The sequence below is a fragment of the Mauremys reevesii genome, linkage group 11, assembly GCF_016161935.1.
Source record: "Mauremys reevesii isolate NIE-2019 linkage group 11, ASM1616193v1, whole genome shotgun sequence".
In the NCBI taxonomy this organism is placed as follows: Eukaryota; Metazoa; Chordata; order Testudines; family Geoemydidae; genus Mauremys; species Mauremys reevesii.
Genome location: NC_052633.1, coordinates 64,317,324 through 64,334,559, shown reverse-complemented (window position 1 = coordinate 64,334,559; position 17,236 = coordinate 64,317,324). Strand labels below are relative to the sequence as shown.

At 45.6% G+C, this 17,236-nt stretch overlaps 1 protein-coding gene across 3 annotated transcripts in view; it reads right to left on the bottom strand.

Annotated features, from left to right (window-relative positions):
* LMLN (leishmanolysin like peptidase) overlaps positions 1 to 16,376 on the bottom strand; it is a 29,955-nt gene extending 13,579 nt beyond the window's left edge. For all 3 annotated transcript variants that reach the window (XM_039495588.1, XM_039495589.1, XM_039495590.1), the window contains exons 1-9: positions 16,214 to 16,376; positions 11,394 to 11,491; positions 11,280 to 11,310; positions 10,796 to 10,878; positions 10,417 to 10,534; positions 7,735 to 7,913; positions 4,841 to 4,946; positions 4,522 to 4,616; positions 937 to 1,054 (exon numbers count right to left, since the gene is read on the bottom strand). In XM_039495588.1, the coding sequence (XP_039351522.1) occupies positions 937 to 1,054; positions 4,522 to 4,616; positions 4,841 to 4,946; positions 7,735 to 7,913; positions 10,417 to 10,534; positions 10,796 to 10,878; positions 11,280 to 11,310; positions 11,394 to 11,491; positions 16,214 to 16,369 (984 nt within the window). In that variant the 5' untranslated portion in view covers positions 16,370 to 16,376. The remainder of the gene's footprint in view (positions 1 to 936; positions 1,055 to 4,521; positions 4,617 to 4,840; positions 4,947 to 7,734; positions 7,914 to 10,416; positions 10,535 to 10,795; positions 10,879 to 11,279; positions 11,311 to 11,393; positions 11,492 to 16,213) is intronic.
* Positions 16,377 to 17,236: the final 860 nt, after the last annotated feature.

Sequence of the window (17,236 nt, the reverse complement as noted above, 5' to 3'; positions counted from 1 at the left end):
TAAGATTTGTGGCCTGCCCTCCCAGCTCCCACCTCACAATAGGACAGTAACCAGGATGAGCAGAAGCCCCTTACTATAGTTAGCAGTACAGCTTTAAAGAGTTGAGCTACAAATAGTTATTTCAATTTCCTAAAAGTAAAGGTTTGACTAGAATTTCTCCAAACAATCTATAATACCAAAATTAATGTTTGGGTGAAAGTACTGTTGTTCGGTTTCATTTATTAATTGGTTTCTGTCCTCAAATTCCTTAAAAATAAAAAAGTTAAAATTTGAAAGGAAAGACTGTGAGAGAGTGAGGTGGAGGGAGCTCGGAGGAGAAAGGGTGTCAAACATTTTGGAATAATTTCTAAAACAAGAGGAAAGGTGTGATGAAATTTTTCAACGCTGACACTTCATTATAGGCGGAATTAGGAAAACAAGTAGTATTTAAATAGGAAAGGAAAGGTATACTAGTCATATGAAAAAAAAGATGAATACTGAACAGAAAAAGGATTAAGGGCCTTATCACTTAAGTCAATAGCAATTGCGAGTGATCAAAGCCTCAGGATCAGACTTTATGGAAACAAGATGTGAGTAGGATGGGATGGTCCATTTAATCACTACCAAATCTGCTTTAATCTTCTACTCTATCCTTCATGGTATCTCTACCCAACCCCTACATTCTGTCTTTGCATTTCAATTATTTCTCCCCTTACACCTCAAGACCCAATTAACTGTTCTCCATCTTACTTAAATATCTTTCAATTAACTAGGAGTATGATTTTCTTTAAAGTTTGACCCAAACCAGGTTATGTGGTCAAGAATTCTTTTTTCTTTGTAGTATCCAGTAAATTAACATTTTTGTTATCAACAGTCATTACCATTTTGAAGTTCAAGTATCTGATGGTAATCAGGACAGATGCACTATGAAAGAAGCTTAAGTTAATCAGTACTTACAACTACTCGAGGTGTTATCAGAAGAAATACATCATGGCGCAGCATCTTATTACCTCGTATATCCCATAACCTCACTGCTTTATCAACAACTTTATTGCTCCACTGATACAAACCTAGACTGTAAGGAAAATGTTTTAATTAGAGATGTTTTACCAGAATCTAAGCAATAAACCTAGACTACGCTCCAAAACTAAACATTACCTTCCAAAAAAAATGAACAGTGCTCAGTATCCTCTTAATATGTACTCTAATTCCTTATGAAAATGAAGTAGTTTAACTGGGCAACTTTCCTCCTTAGTAATATTCTTCCAAGTTATAAGCCTAATTTGCATTTTGTGATCAGTCAAACTGAAGAAGTTTACTAAGGAGATATTTTCAGAATTATTATGCATCAATAAAATATATTGCACATATCAGGAAAGAATCTAAAAAGCTAAGAACTTTCACTTGCAGAAATTGCACAAAGAAATGAGTTTTTACTACTAAAAGGGAAAACAGTTGCAAAATTGCTTATTTATACTGAAAATATCTAAATTAACTGAAAAACAGGAAAGTGTATTGTGATTTTTTTTTAAATAGTAAATGAGAATTATAGGCATGCAGAAATCATCCTACATAGTGCCATTACATATTGCACACATACAAGATGGGAAATGACTGCCTAGGAAGCAGTACTGCGGAAAGGGATCTGGGGGTCATAGTGGAGCACAAGCTAAACATGAGTCAACACTGTTACAAAAAAAAGCAAACATCATTCTGGGATGTATTAGCAGGAGAATTGTAAGCAAGACACGAGAAGTAATTCTTCTGCTCTACTCTGCGCTGATTAGGCCTCAACTGGAGTACTGTGTCCAGTTCTAGGCACCACATTTCAGGAAAGATGTGGACAAACTGGAGACAATCCAGAAAAGAGCAACAAAAATGATTAACAGAAGACTGAAGGGACATGGTAACAGTTTTCAAGTACATAAAAGGTTGTTACAAGGAGGAGGGAGAAAAAGTGTTCTTCTTAACCTCTGAGGACAGGACAAGAAGCAATGGGCTTAAAATGCAGCAAGGGCAGTTTAGGTTGGACATTAGGAAAAACTTCCTAAATGTCAGAGTGGTTAAGCACTGGAATAGATTGCCTGGGGAGGTTGTGGAATCTCCATCATTTGGGATTTTTAGGAGCAGGTTGGACAAAGACCTGTCAGGGACGGACTAGAATGATAATACTTAGTCCTGCCTTGAGTGCAGGGGACTGGACTAGATGACCTCTTGAGGTCCCTTCCAGTTCTATGATTCTATATTTAAAAACCTTGGAAGATAGACATCTTATACTGAGTAAATTCAATTACAATGATATTTGACATGTGATACATCACTGTGATTTAAGTAAACTCAATACAAGATATATATGAAGAATAAACCTTGATTCAGCAAGGTACTTAAGCATATGCCTAAGTGTAATCATGAATATAATCACTGTTTTCAGTAACCTTACTTACGTTCTTAAAGTTAGGTGTATGTTTAAGTACACCACTGAACTGAGCCACAGTGATGGATCATGCAGTCCTCAGAGGCAAGACCCCAGTGTTCTTGAGAGGACTGCAGGATAATCCGGATTGAAGTCCCAAAAAGGACTGCAGGGGAGAAGGGATAGCTCAGCAGTTTGAGCATTGGCCTGCTAAGCCCAGGGTTGTGAGTTCAATCCTGGAGGGGGCCACTTAGGGATTTAGTTGGGGATTGGTCCTGCTTTGAGGAGGGGGTTGGACTAGATAACCTCCTGAGGTCCCTTTCAACCTTGATATTCTATAACCTACACTATTATCCAGTAGTTGTCCATTACTGAACACACAGAATAATAATACTGCAGACCTATGACTGTCCACTGTAGTACTTCAATGACATGAAGGCCCTTAGTTAACTAACTATTGGTGGTATCAATTAAGGAACAGACATGAAAACTGACCCAAATTACTTCAGATTAAGGTTTAGGGTCAAATTTGAGATCTTATTGAAAAATGAAGACAAAGTCACATTTCAGTATGACAGGACCGCCAACTCTTTTCAGTCTAGGAAGATTTCATATATTCAGAATATCCAAATTTGAATAGATTGCCCTTGAATCGCTAGCAGATGAAGTGGTCAGTTTAAGCAAAATTGATAGGATTCTGTCAACTTTTAATCAGCACAGTTTAACTGTGGGCATTACTGCTACTTAGCATTACCCATAGTGTAGAGGAATGGGGGCAATGAAGCTGAAGTTGTGCTGCCAGATCCAATAGACCCTATGTGACTAATTTGGAGTTGCTCTGGAATAGCTTATGAATACTATATATTGACCTGGTTACTGGGCTGTTAATAGTATGAACATTTTGGTTTAATAGGAGGCTGTGGGGAATCACAAGCCGGAGAGAAAGAATGGCTCAAGATAAGCAACTTCTCAGCAAACACTTGAGAGTTAAGAGACAATCCCAGGACAGGAAAAGGCTGGGAACCCAGCAGGTCAAAGGAACTCTGGCTGGTTTAAAAAGGAATGCTCTCTCAGAAAAGGGAGCAGTTCCGGGGAACCAGACCAGCACACAGACACCCCACTGCTTATAGAATATTTATTTACAATCCCTTTTCTCTAAATCAGTGGTCCCCAAACTTTTCACAGTCTGTCCCACCTTACCCCTGCCCACCCACTCCCCGACCAAGCCAGGAGTCGGTCCCCCAGTTTTGGGTGGGGGCACAGAGAGGGGAAAAGGAACTGAGGCTGGGACTGGGATCGTGATTAAGAGCGGAACCACAGCCAGGGGCCAAGGCTGGGGATGGGAGCGGAAGCCATGGCCCAGCTGTGGTCAGGGCTAAGGCTGGGGCCGGGAGCGGAGCCGCAGCAGAGAGCCATGGTTGTGGCAGAGGTGGGTGGCACGCCCTCCCCATGCAGGCTGCCCCAGGCCCCACCCCCTGAATGTTCCTCTGCACCCCCCTCTGGGGGGCATGACCCACAGTTTGGGGACCACTGCTCTAAATTCTTTGTTCCTACTGCTAAAGCAAACAATACTTTGATTTAAGGAGGATGTCTGATCACTGTGTACCACTGGTCGCAGCCTCCCAAAGGGAAGAATGGCACAACAAATACCCCTGCAGGTTTGGCTGAATTCAGGTACGAATGGTTAATACACAGTATACTGCAGCCCAGCGCCCAATCTAAGAGTGGGAAAACTGTAAAATTATTCTGAAATAGGTGAAGGCATGAGGCTTGACACCTGAGGGAGTGCACCCAAAGAGACCACCAATGGAGGCAAAGGTGCAGGTAGCCCTGTAATTGACATCCTAAATCTGACACGTGTGTGTGTGTGTGTGTGTGTGTGTGTGTGTGTGTGTGTGTGTGTGTGTGTGTGTGTGTGTGTGATATAAACACAAAAAAAGCATAATGCCACAAATGAATCAACTCTACAACAAATTAAACTAATGTTTGAGTGTGAAGGGAAAGAACATTTCTGCAAAAGGAAACAACTCTGACTTTCAAGAGGCTAACAGCCAGAATATATTCTTGCAAAAATGAAAGGACACTGTCAAGTTACCAAACCAAGAGGATTCAGGGATTTAAAAATATACCTGTCATTAAAAGGTGGGAGCCCATTTGCATATCTTGCTGTCAAAGGATTTCCATCATCATCGTGATAAAATGCAAATAGCCCAGCAGAGAAACCCTTCAAAAAAGGTAAATAAAAAGCATGTTTAGACAATACTAATCCATCTAAAATACTAAAAGCCATTAAGAGACCAATATACAACCCCCAATATATATGTTGAGAATATTATACCTGAAGGCAATTAGCACAGATGTTGAAAGATGCAAATTAAATGCATTCCTTTTTATATAAACTAGCTGGGAGAATGCAAGGAAATGACATGTTAAAATATCAAGTCTTACCAGTGCATGAATAATTTCATGTTTCACTGTAGACAGCATGCCAATAAATTCCTGAGCTTGAGTAGAAATCATATTTGGACACAAATTAGCATATCCTGCTACTGGCCTGGAAGACAAACATTGCTTTGTTTTATAAATTGGATTTTGATTAAATGCTGGGCAACTTGAAAAAAAAAAAATCACATTCAATATGGAGGTAACAAATTAAACCTAAAGAACACTCATCTGATTTAATGCAAATAACTTTTCACCCTCTTTTGGGGATAAATCCTTCCATGTAATGTTTTTCCTGACTAGATAGATTACTAGCAGTAGCACGTGTACGTACACACACACACAGAGCATGCAAAAAGTGTGTAATTATTGGAGGTCAATAAGTTAACCCAATGGTTTTCAACCTTTATTTCATTTGCAGACCCTTACAAGATTTCAAATGAAGGTGTAGACATCTTTGGAAATCAGGGGTCCGTGGACCACAGGTTGAAAACCACTGAGTTAACTCGTTAAATAAAAGAATTCCAATCTAGCAGCAGACACTGCACAACTGAAGCTCAGGGTCAGTCAGTCAGTTTCCATTACAAACCACCTGTTTTATAGCCATAATAAGAGACAGAAAACAGAGACAACCAGTTATCTCTTAAAACCTCAAATGGAGGGTAAGGAGCATTATTTCAGCTCCCTTACTTGACCACCCAAAATAAATCCCCCCCCACCCACAATTATTTAAAAATGAAAATACAAATTAGGTCAAGCTATTGCTTTATACAGTACTGCAGAATTATGTCCCACAAGGCCAGTATTTGTTCTTAAAAATTGACTTGTTGCAGCAGAAACATAGACCTCTCTACCAACACCCCTAGGAGCTCTATGGCATTAGTCTTCAAACATATGTATTGGTGACCCCTTTCCCACATCAAGCCTCAGAGTGTGACCCCCTTTATAAATTAAAAAAGGGGGGTATAATTTAATTTAATGGGGGCTCTGGGCTGTCAGCCCCATGGAGCTGACAGCTCACGACCCCCTGTAACCACCTTGTGACCCCCTGTGGGGTCATGACCCCCAGTTTGAGAACCCCTGATCTATTTTAAAATAAAGAGATTTTCAGTTTGCTTAAAGCTTGTAAAACTTCAGGCAGCAGCAGAGGGGTGGGAGCTAGTCTGCACGAAAATTTAAGGCAAAGTGCATCACTGGGGTAGGGTGACCAGACAGCAAGTGTGAAAAATCGGGACGGGGGTGGAGGGGTAATAGACTTCTATATAAGAAAAAGCCTCAAATATCGGGACCGTCCCTATAAAATCGGGACATCTGGTCACCCTACACTGAGGTCAACTTCCATAAGGCTCCACATAGGTGATAATGGATACAATTGCAAGATCAAGGTGCACATATTCTGCAGATAAGGGGCCCAATCCTACTCCCATTTAAATTAGTAGAAGTTTTGCACTTACTTCAATGGAAGCTTTATATGGTATGCGTATTAAGGAAAGAGGTTTAGCTTTGACTCGGTATGTCCCAGCTTCTCAGGATTTCGTGTAGTTTGATATGTGTGTGTGCGCGCGCACACATTAATAAGAAAGTTTAGTTTATTTTAATAAATATTGAAAATATTTTTAGCATAATTTGTACTTGAAAAATATTTACGCAAAATATTGTTTTGCAAAATCTCAAAGTGTACTGTGTCAAGGAGAGACATGAGAATGACTGTTTTGGTTCTTAACATGTAACCTGTCTACATTACCATGTTCCACTGTAGTGGAGTCACAGAGCTTAAGGCCGGAAGAGACCACTGGGTCATCTAGTCCAGTGGTTCTCAACCAAGGGTACATGTACCCCTGGGGGTACACAGAGGTCTTCCGGGGGTACATCGACTCATCTAGATATTTGCCTAATTTTACAACAGGCTACATAAAAAGCACCAACAAAGTCAGTGCAAACTAAAATGTCATACAGACAATGACTTGTTTATACTGCTCTATATACTATACACCGAAATGTAAGTACAATATTTATATTCCAATTGATTTATTTTACAACTATGTGGTAAAAATTAGAAAGTTCAGTACTAGTGTGCTGTGACACTTCAGTCTTTTAATGTCTGATTTTGTAAGCAAGTAGGTTTTAAGTGGGGTGTAATTTGGAAGGGCGGGGAGGGGAGGGCGGACACGACAAATCAGACTCCTGAAAGGGGTACAGTAGTCTGGGAAGGTTGAGAGCAACTGATCTAGTCTGAACTTCTGTATAATACAGGCCACCAACATCATCCAGCACTCACATGCTAAACCCAACAACCAAAATTAGACCTAAGTATTACAAGTCACAGGAGACTGAACTGTTATTCTCTGCCTATGGCGCATAAGAGGGACCGAGGTGAACCAATGCCCGAGGTCCCTGCAATGGCAGGGAACTGATTAAATGATATACACTCAGATAACCCCACAAGTGACTCGCACCCCTGCTGCAAAGGAAATTGCTAACCCCCCAAGGTCACTGACAATCTAACCTGAGGGAAAATTCCTTCCCAAACCTACATATGTGATCAGTTAGACCATAAGCACACGAACAAGAATCAGCCAGCTGGACAACTGACAGTGAGAGAGAGAGAGAATGCTCAGAGCTACCTTGGGGCACCAGCCCACCACATCCAGTGTCCCATCTCCAGCTGTGACCATCTCTGATGCTTCAGTGCAAAAACCCAGAACACACTGGGGGAGTCCCTTCTAGACCTGTGCAGGTGACCAGCTAAAGCCATGAAGCATGAGATTTTAGGAACGTAAGACGTAAACCAACAACCCATTACACTCAGCAGAACAGACATATCTAGTGAGTTCAGCATAAATGAATGCAAAGACCTGAAAAAATTACTCAGTAAAAATTAGCCTGGAATGAATTTTTACCTGTCCATTTCTGCTTCCAGTTGGCAGTAGGCTGCGTACGCAATAATATTTTCCTGACCACATCTTTCAGTAGTAAGAGCACTGACATAAAGTACAAAATCGGCATCTCGAATTCCTTCTTGGTCTGGTAAGCCAGCTGGTCCCCAATGCCCTTCTTTTGCGCTATATTCCCTACATTGCTATGATAATGCAATTAAAATGGGAAAGATATGAAATAATTAGCCTAAATAACTTAAATTCTTAGAAATGTAATATGCCAATCTTAAAGCCATTCACAAATATTTGTTCTTTTAAGCCAAGTAAAGATTAGAATCCCCGCTGTGGACTGGGTGAATACACTAGGGCCAAAGTTTTAAAGAGTGATTAGTGATTTTGATTCCTCAATTTGAGTGGTGCCCAGAAGTGTACGTAAGCCAGTACGCCGTGCTGGACTGCACCGGTGTAGCTTGATTTGGGGTGGGTTAGTAGGGTTGGTGGAATTTATTCACTTAATCAAATAAAATTAAATTAATTAGTTTTTAATTAGTAATATTAATAATAATTATTGGATATTAATAGTATGGGTTTGGCTCGCCAATGTGTTTGATTAGAAGAAAGTCCGTTCTGAATTAGGCTTCACAGAGTTTATAAAAGGAACTTCGGGGTATATGACAGGAACTTACACTGAGACAGCTATAGTTATAAAGACCTTTTTATTAAAATTAATGAAACAATAAGTAAATGTTAAAACAGTTTAAGATTACAAAGCTACAAAATATTACAGTTTAAGAGATATATTTATGATAATACACTGTTATAAGCTTTGTAGTGCAGCAGCACTTTGGGTGTTTTTTACACCTCTGATAGAGGAAGCTATTTTAAGATTGGGTTTTGGTTTTAACCCTACATAAAGTAGGTGCTTTAGAAGGTAAAGCAGAAGGGAAATTAGATTCCTTTTTACTTACAGTTTTGAAAAGATAATACTACGGCCTATTAGTAGTTAATAGCCTTCGGAGATGGGTAGCATCGATACGTAGATGAGGTGGAGGCGATGGAGTGTAGACAGGAACAGATAGATGGGTGTATCGCCTGCCTAATGGTGATTTGTTTCACCTTTTATAGAGCATTATTCGGAAATCCTTCCTCCTATGCCCAAATTTCATCTGTCCCCCACGGAAGTGTTAGGGTACACCTACCTCATAGGCTAACGTGTGCATATGAATGACAGTTATGTACGCATTTGTGGTGTACTTGTTAGATTTGTGGGCAAAAATCCCTTTTTCCACCCTTTACTGTTATTGGTTTAGTTAAAGGTTTCCAGACATCTGCGTAGGTATTTTGTCTTATTATTAATTACTTTTCTGAGTAAGGATCCCAAAGGTTGCCTTTAGCATCAGATCAGGATGTCTGATCTGTAGGTATCTTGCATTTCAGCTATTGCAAATCTATAAATCTATAAGCCTATTACATACGTAAATTTATCAAAAAGACATTTTATAGAGACCAACAGATTAATCCTTAGGGCTACACCGGGCAGCCCAGAGCCCTTTAAATCCCGGCCGCAGCTCTGGCGGCCAGGCTGGGGCCAGGATTTAAAGGGCTCGGGGCTCCCCTCAGCGGCAGGAGCTCTGGGCCCTTTAAATCCCTGCCCCAGCCCCGCAAAGCTCAGGGTTCCCCCCGGCGGCTGGAGTCCCGGGCCCTTTAATTTGCCCCTAAGCCCTGGGGGGCCCCCAGCCACCTCTTCAGCTGGGAGCCCCTGGTTGATTTAAAGGCCCTGGGTCTCCCAGACACAGCTGGTGCCCCAGGGCCTTTAAATCTTGAGAGGCCCCACCTCTTCCGGATGAGGCCACGCCCCCTCAGGACTCCGGCAGTACCGGTAAGTCCTGTAAGTTACTTTCACCCCTGGTGGTGCCCAGTACGAAGTGTACTAAAAAGGCGGTGATCAACCCTTTCAGAGTCAGACTTTTATGGTGTCTCCAACTTGGACATCCAAAAACTGAGGCACACTTATCACTAGAGGTTCTGACTGTATTTCATATAAGTGTGTCTCTTGATTCATTTTAATGAAATTTCAATTAAATTTAAAAATAAACTGAGTAAAAGTGCTACACAATATGTTTGAAAAATGGTATCAAGTGTGTAAAGCTACAATGATCAGAGCAAGTAAGAGAAGTGCTAATCATGTATTTTAGTATGAATCGAAACAGCCAAGTAAGAAAATATATTATGTCAACATGACTTCAGTAGAAGATTTGGATGAGTAAGAACTTCAAAACTGGACTCTATGATGACAAATTAATTCTAGAAAATTGGACACACTGAATAAGGAGTATTATAAATTGGCTTTAGAACTCTGGTAATATCTAGGGCTTAATATTCAACAATGTCCTTTTTAAATCTATTTTCCTTAGTATTAGTAAAATTTCTATCCCATAATTTTGACACGCTCCACACCAATGCACCGTAATGCAATTACGGCAATTTTTGTAAGGATTAATTCACTTGACTTTTGGCTCTATAATATAATCAGAGAAACTCTGCTATTGCCTTAGATTATATTGTGTCTTATTGCTCAAATCTGATCACCTCCCACAAGTAAAAACTACATATAAAAGGTCAAACATATTAATATTAACTTTATTAGTAATCTTCACAAACCATAAAACTTATAATGTTAAGTAGATGTCACTTGGTTTGAACTACCTGTAAGTGTTCCTCAGGAACTACAACTGGGCCACATCTTGTGTGTTCTGCACAGGCTCCTTGGCAATATCTATGAGGGTCACCTTTCTTCCTTAAATACTGGTTTGTTGCGCATTGCCTTCAATTAATTTAAATTAAAGTCAAAATTATTTTATAAGTGAAAAGGCAAGCTGTAAAATAATTCATGGCAGCTAAAGATACTGAAATAAACAGGTGCTACAATATTACTGTATAAGGCATTAGTATGAGAAATATTACTCGCAAGGGGTTACTATTACACTAGTGGAAAAACAAGATGTTGTTCCACATTTATATTAAAGTTCACTCAAAGTATTTTAAATATCAACACAGCAAACAATAGTAAACCAACTTCACTCACCTGCTTAGCAAAATAGTACCTGTTGGTTTGCGAACTTGAAAAGTCTTTTCCAAATAAGAAATAGCTTGTGGGAAAAGTTTGTTCTAAATTTAACAAAAACAAAAATACACACAATGGACTCCTTGTTGCAATACAAGTACAAAATGCATCCTAGGACCACTAACTCTCACATTACAGGGCATTTGCTAAACATGAAGGCACAGCAGAAGAAAGGATGGCATGACACGAAGACTTGCTGAAGTCTTAAGTGCAGCTAAGCCACTGTATGGCACTGCAGTCTCAGCAAGAATATTGACAGTCATATATAGTTACTCTGAAGGATCCCAAAGTGCTTTATAAACTATACACAAAGTGCCACTGGAAACTAGACATTTTTTAAGAGTAAAAAATAGCAGATAACTGATGTACAGCACATTGTGGAATAGCTTTTGGGAGAGCAGAATGCCATACATACAAACCAAAAGGAGAAACAAGTGTAACATACCTTTATAAGGTGTCGTTTCTCAGGGAGCAAACTAGGGGGGAAAAAAGGAAACATTTTGATATAGATAATATATTTTTACATTTCAAAACTGCAGAAAAATATCACTATACTTACTCTTCGACACTTCTGTCATATATAGTCTTAATTCTCAGTTTTTGATCAACATTTCTCTTGAGAACATGATTTTCCTTAAGATAAACTTTGTAGACAACCTGGTAAAAACAGGAACAGAGAACTTGATTTGACAAGTTATTTTTACAATTTTATTTTAAACTGACAGGTATTTACAAATTCTGAATGCCTCCATATTGAAAGGCTCTTGATTTAAAATAAAATAATAAATAATAATAATAAATCTCACCTTCCTAATCAAAGATCACTCAGTACTCTGAGCATCATCCCAAAAGTCAACATACTTACTTCCACATACACACACCTTATCTCCTCTTACTTGTATTAGTTATATATTGACTAAAATAGTCTGAATTTTTAAAAAGATAGTTACAGAAGTGGCTAAATTTATATTTTTGACTACAGCAGAAGCCCAGAGTAATTTACATTTACTCTCTTGAATTTCTGATGCAAGTTCCAGGAAGCTGCCTCAAATGTCTTCAGCAAGGATCAGACCTAGAAGTAACAGGATTATGACCAAAGCATTTAAACCTGGAATATCATATCAAATATCAGTTTTCTTTGCAACTGATTGTTTTGGAATGATCTCATTATCTGCCATCTGTTTGCTTTAGTTTGAGGTTATTCTGCAGAGCTTCAGCAGAGCCCTTTTTCAAAACAGCTGATTCTGGCATTACTGAGATATTGACACCTCTCACTGGAGCACCATTACATTCCAACATCCTTCCACCACCTGACTCCTAACATAGATACCTATAAAACCCACCCAGATACTATGGTAGCCTGGTCCCCACTTCTCCCACCCTTTGACCAATCCTCCTTACCCCATGCCCCCTTTACCCCATCTGATACCAGGCTGCTTGGATACCCCCTGATCCCATCCCTTACCCCTTCCCCAACCACTACAGAGAGGGCACCACCCCATACCCAGTCCTTGTCTTGTCCCGTCCCTACCCTGTATGCAGAGGGCACCGCAAGCCCCGCTGGCACTCCATGCCCCTCCCAACCCATTACACACAGGGCACCCCATGCTCCAGCCCCACTCCTTGCACCACCCCTACCCCATATGCAGAGTGCACCCCATACCTCGCCCATTACACACAGGACACTCCGTGCCCCGCCCCCACCCATTACACAGAGAGCACCCACACTACCACCGGTGTAACGACGCAAACAGATCCCACTCCCGATTCCCTACTTTGGCTGCACTGAGCATGCGCACCCGAACTGAGCATGCCCAGTAACTTTCGCTGTCGCCACTGCCCTCACTTCTACTTACGATTTGCTGCCTGCTCTTTTGGGGGGGGGGGGTTAAAAGCCCCAAGGGGGGCAAATCACAGCGGGGGCTGCAGGGGGCAGAAATTTACTGGCCGGGGGGATCAAGCTGCTGTAGGTAGCAGCAGGAGAGGGGCTGAAGGGGAAAAATCGGGAGTGGGGGGGTGGAAGCCGGGGTTAAGCCCGGGGCGGGGGGGGGGGGAAAGACGCTGCCAGACCCTGTGCGGGGACAAAACCCCCGTTTAGGGAGGGGGGAACAGTGGCCCCTCGGGATGAGCCACCTGCTGGGCTCGCTAATCTGGGGGTGTCGGGGGTTTGGGGGGTGCAGAGGCTGTTTTCGTTCTGCTCCCAGGACGCTGCATGTCAGCCCCAGAGCAGGGGGCAGGTTCCTGGGGCTGGGTCTTAAAAGCACAGGCAGCCCGATTCCTAGACTGTCAAAGCTTAGACACCGCAGCTCCTCTCTGTCTTACACAAGTGCTGCGGGGCTACGTTACTGCTCCAGCCAGGAGACTGAATGTGGTGAAATATTGTACAGACGCCCCCTCCCTCCCCCAAACTCTGCCTCTCACATTTTGACTATGCAAAAGTGTCTTTTATTAGTTTCTATGTCTATATGAAATCACTGCAGCTCCTTTCTCTTATACGTGCTGAGTTGCTAACTCCCTCCCAGAGCTCACATGTCTGCACCCTCCTGTACCCCAATCCCTTGCCCCGGGTCAGAGCCTGCACCCCTCACTCAAACTCCCCATAGCCTGCAACCCTCCGGCACCCCAACTCCATCCCAGAGCCTGCACCCCAAAAAGGGCCGGATTAACCTTCTGTGGGCCTGGTGCTGAAAATATTTGTGGGCCTCCATGGCGGAAATGGGGACATAGGGCAGGGGGCAGAGTCCTCAGAGCGAGGGGCCGGCCGGGGGCAATGGGAGATGGGTCATGGCACGGCAGGGATAGCCCCGCTCCACCCAGCCCACTACGAGGGCACTGTTTGCAAACCGGGAGCTGCCAGACCCACGCTGTCCAGCCCGGCCCTGCGCTGCCATCATGCTTCTTCCCCTTGGGGGTGGACAAACTCCCTGCCCAGCACCCCTCCGACTCCCTACACCCAGTGCCACACCACCCAGAGACCCCCACAAACTCCCTGCCCAGCACCCCTCCGACTCCCTACGCCCAGTGCCGCACCACCCAGAGACCCCCACAAACCCCATGCCCAGTGCCCTCCCAGACCACTCCCCCATAGATCCCCTCACTGCCCAGTGCCCCCCACAACTGCACAGTGTCCCGCAGACCCCCTCCACTTCCCAGCACCCCGATACACATAGATCTCCCCACCCCCCACTGCCCAGCACCCTCCCAGACCCACTAGAGACCTACTCTCCCACACCCTAACCCCCAGCCACAATAGCCAGCCCTAAAGGGAGGTGACCAGAGCTGGTGCAGTCAGCCAGGCTGGAGCAGGAGCTGAGCTTACTCGGGCCAGGCTCCCTCAGGACCCAGCTGAGCCTCCCCCCACTCCCCCAACTGTTCCCTGTGACTGGCTGAGACTGGCCCAGCCTCTGCACCAGTCCCAGGTGGCTCTTCCCCCGGGGAGGCAGGTGGGGCCCCACAGGTCTCAGGCAGTGGAGACAGCTCAAAGCTGGAGCAGCGCTGGGGAGCGGGGCAGATCCCTGCGACGTGACTCCCGAGATCCCAGCCAGCCCACCCATACCCATTGGCCCTGTGGCCAGCAGCCCTGCCGAGCCCACGTGGTGGCCCCCAGCTGCTGCGTGATGAGCCCTCTACAGCAGCGGCATAGTCAGGTTCTAACATCAGGAGAGCAAACACATAAAAAGAGGCACCACCTGTGCAGCCTCCGGCGTCGACGGCATTCTCACCGCAGGAGGGGCACATGCGGACGGGACCAGACTACTCCGCTAGGTGCAAGTCGAAGGTCTGGGTCCCGGGGAGATTCCTGGGCTGCCCAACTCAGGTCCGGCCTCACCCTTGTCCTTTTGTTGGCGCCGCTGAGTCTTCCCTTGCTTCTTAGCAGGTGAGGGGTGCCGATTGGTGGAGGGCGCCTCGCTCCGCACCAAGGATGAGGCACCCAGTACCCACACACGTATTCACACACAAACAAGTGAAAGAGCGATCGGCGTGCCGGTGCCGGGGCCAATGCAGATTCCATCAGCAGGGTCTGGAGCCGGATCTCTCTCTCACATTTTGTTCGAGGCTTGAACGACCAACAGATCTTACAGCGATCAGTTACGCGAGTCTCGCCCAAGCAGCGAAGACACTGAGTGTGCGGGTCGCTTCTTGGCATAGAACTGCGACAGGAGTCGCACGACTTGAAGCCTGGGGCACGGGGCATGCCCCCCACCAGGCAACAAACTAAAGAAGTTATCCAACTAAGGAGAAGAGGGGTACTACTAACGCTACTAGAAGGGCTACAGCAAGGCTAGAGCACAAAGTTCCGACGACCTTCACTGGCGGTAAGAAGGAACGGAGGGTCGGGGGACTGCGCAGCTCTCCTTATAACACGCTATAGAGGCGCCACTCCAGGGGTCGCAGCAGTGCTCCCCCACTACGGGTACTGCTAAGGGAAAAACTTCCGGCACCGGTGCATGTGGTGAGCACGCACACCTACTGTGGAATACACAGGAGCAATCACTCAAAGAAGAATAGCTAGTTCCACATTGTTCTTCAAACCTCAGATCATTGAAATATAGTATCTCAAATGCACAGCTGCATGACTCTAGTACATTTTGCACTGCCTGCATCTACACTAACATCAGGAGAGGAGAAGAGGACAAGACTGTCCCTAGCATATATGATTAAAAAAAAAGGCGAGACACACCCACCCACTATCAATGCAACACGAAGGGAGAACAATAGCTGGGGCCAAGAGAGAAGATACAATGAAACCCTTCTGTACCCACACACGTATTCACACACAAACAAGTGAAAGAGCGCGCCTCAATCATCCAATAGATCAATTTGGCACATGAGCCAGGAGGAAGCAGATCATGAGTGTTTTCGACCACAAACCCCATCCCTCCTGATTTGCAACCATCCCTGGACCAGTGCGACAGGTGCACAACCATCCCTGGACCAGTGCGACAGGTGCATAGGCAGCCAAGTCACTGGAAAAAAGCAAGGAGGAAGCCAGTGGAAAAAATGAAAGGGGCCACTCTGGTATCACCTTGGGTTCCGGGGCGTGCTCCATACCCCCAACCCTTACCTCCCTGTTCACGTAGTCACACACAACCCAGTGAAGGAGCGCGCCTCAATCATCCAATAGATCGATTGGGCACATGAGCCAGGAGGAAGCGGATCGCGAGTGTTTTCGACCACAACCCCCCTCCCTCCCGATTGGCAACCCCATGGACCAGGCGGCAGCAAGTCTTGAGCAGGAGCCCAGATGGTTACGTCGCGTGGAAACTGCACCTAGTTGCAAAACGGGAGGGTTTCTAAACGCGCCCTCACACCGGCCCCTCGCGTTACGCAATCACCTCCCCAGGCCGCCCGCAGAGCCTGGCCCCGGGCACGCCTCACCTCTCCGCCGCTGGGAACGCGGTGGTGACAACTGGAAGAGGCGGCGGCGGCGGCGGGGGCCGGGCTGCAGCCCAGCAGGAGGAGGGCAGCGGCGAGGGTGGAGAGTGGCGGCCGCCGGTACGGCCCCCGGCCCCGACTGCAGGGCTCGGCCGCCATCTTCCGCCGCGTCTCCATGGAGCGAGTGACTGGCAGCACGTTCCGCCCTAAGCAGCCAACCGAGAGCAGGAGGAGGCGGGCTCCGGCCGAGAGAAGCGTCTGATTGGCTCTCAGGGGCGACACCCAAGGGGCGGGGTAGGAGCAGAAGCAAATCGCTGCCCTCGGGGGCTGGGCTGGGTTCACTGAACTGCTCGGCTGGGCCGGGTGGGCGGGGCTAGTCTGAGGTAGGCGGGGCTAGGCGGGGCTGAGGTGTGTAGTCCCCGCTGAGGTGGGTAGGGCTCGACAGGGCTGAGGTGGGTAGTCCAGGCTGAGGTGGGCGGGGCTAGGCTGGGCTGAGGTGGGTAATCCAGGCTGAGGTGGGCGGGGCTAGGCTGGGCTGAGGTGGGTAGTCCAGGCTGAGGTGGGCGGGGCTGGACAGGGCTGAGGTGGGTGGTCCAGGCTGAGGTGGGCGGGGCTAGGTTGGGCTGAGGCGGGTAGTCCAGGCTGAGGTGGGCGGGGCTAGGCTGGGCTGAGGTGGGTAGTCCAGGCTGAGGTGGGCGGGGCTGGACAGGGCTGAGGTGGGTGGTCCAGGCTGAGGAGTGTGAAATGTCTAACTGCACAAACCCAAACACTTAGCCATGCCACGCCCTTCCCCAAGGCACCGCCCATGCTCGGCCCCTTCTTTAAGGCCCTGCTCCTGCTCATTTCATTTCATCCCCCTCTCTCCATCATTGGCTCTCCCCCACTTTCACTGGACTGGGCCATGAGGTTGGGGTCAGAGGTTGGCAACATGTCCGTGGTAAAAAAAATGTTGAGGTCTGTGGGGGGCGCTCACCTTAGGCAGCTCCCCACAAGCAGCTCCCCGTCTCTGCTGTTGCTGGCGGAGGC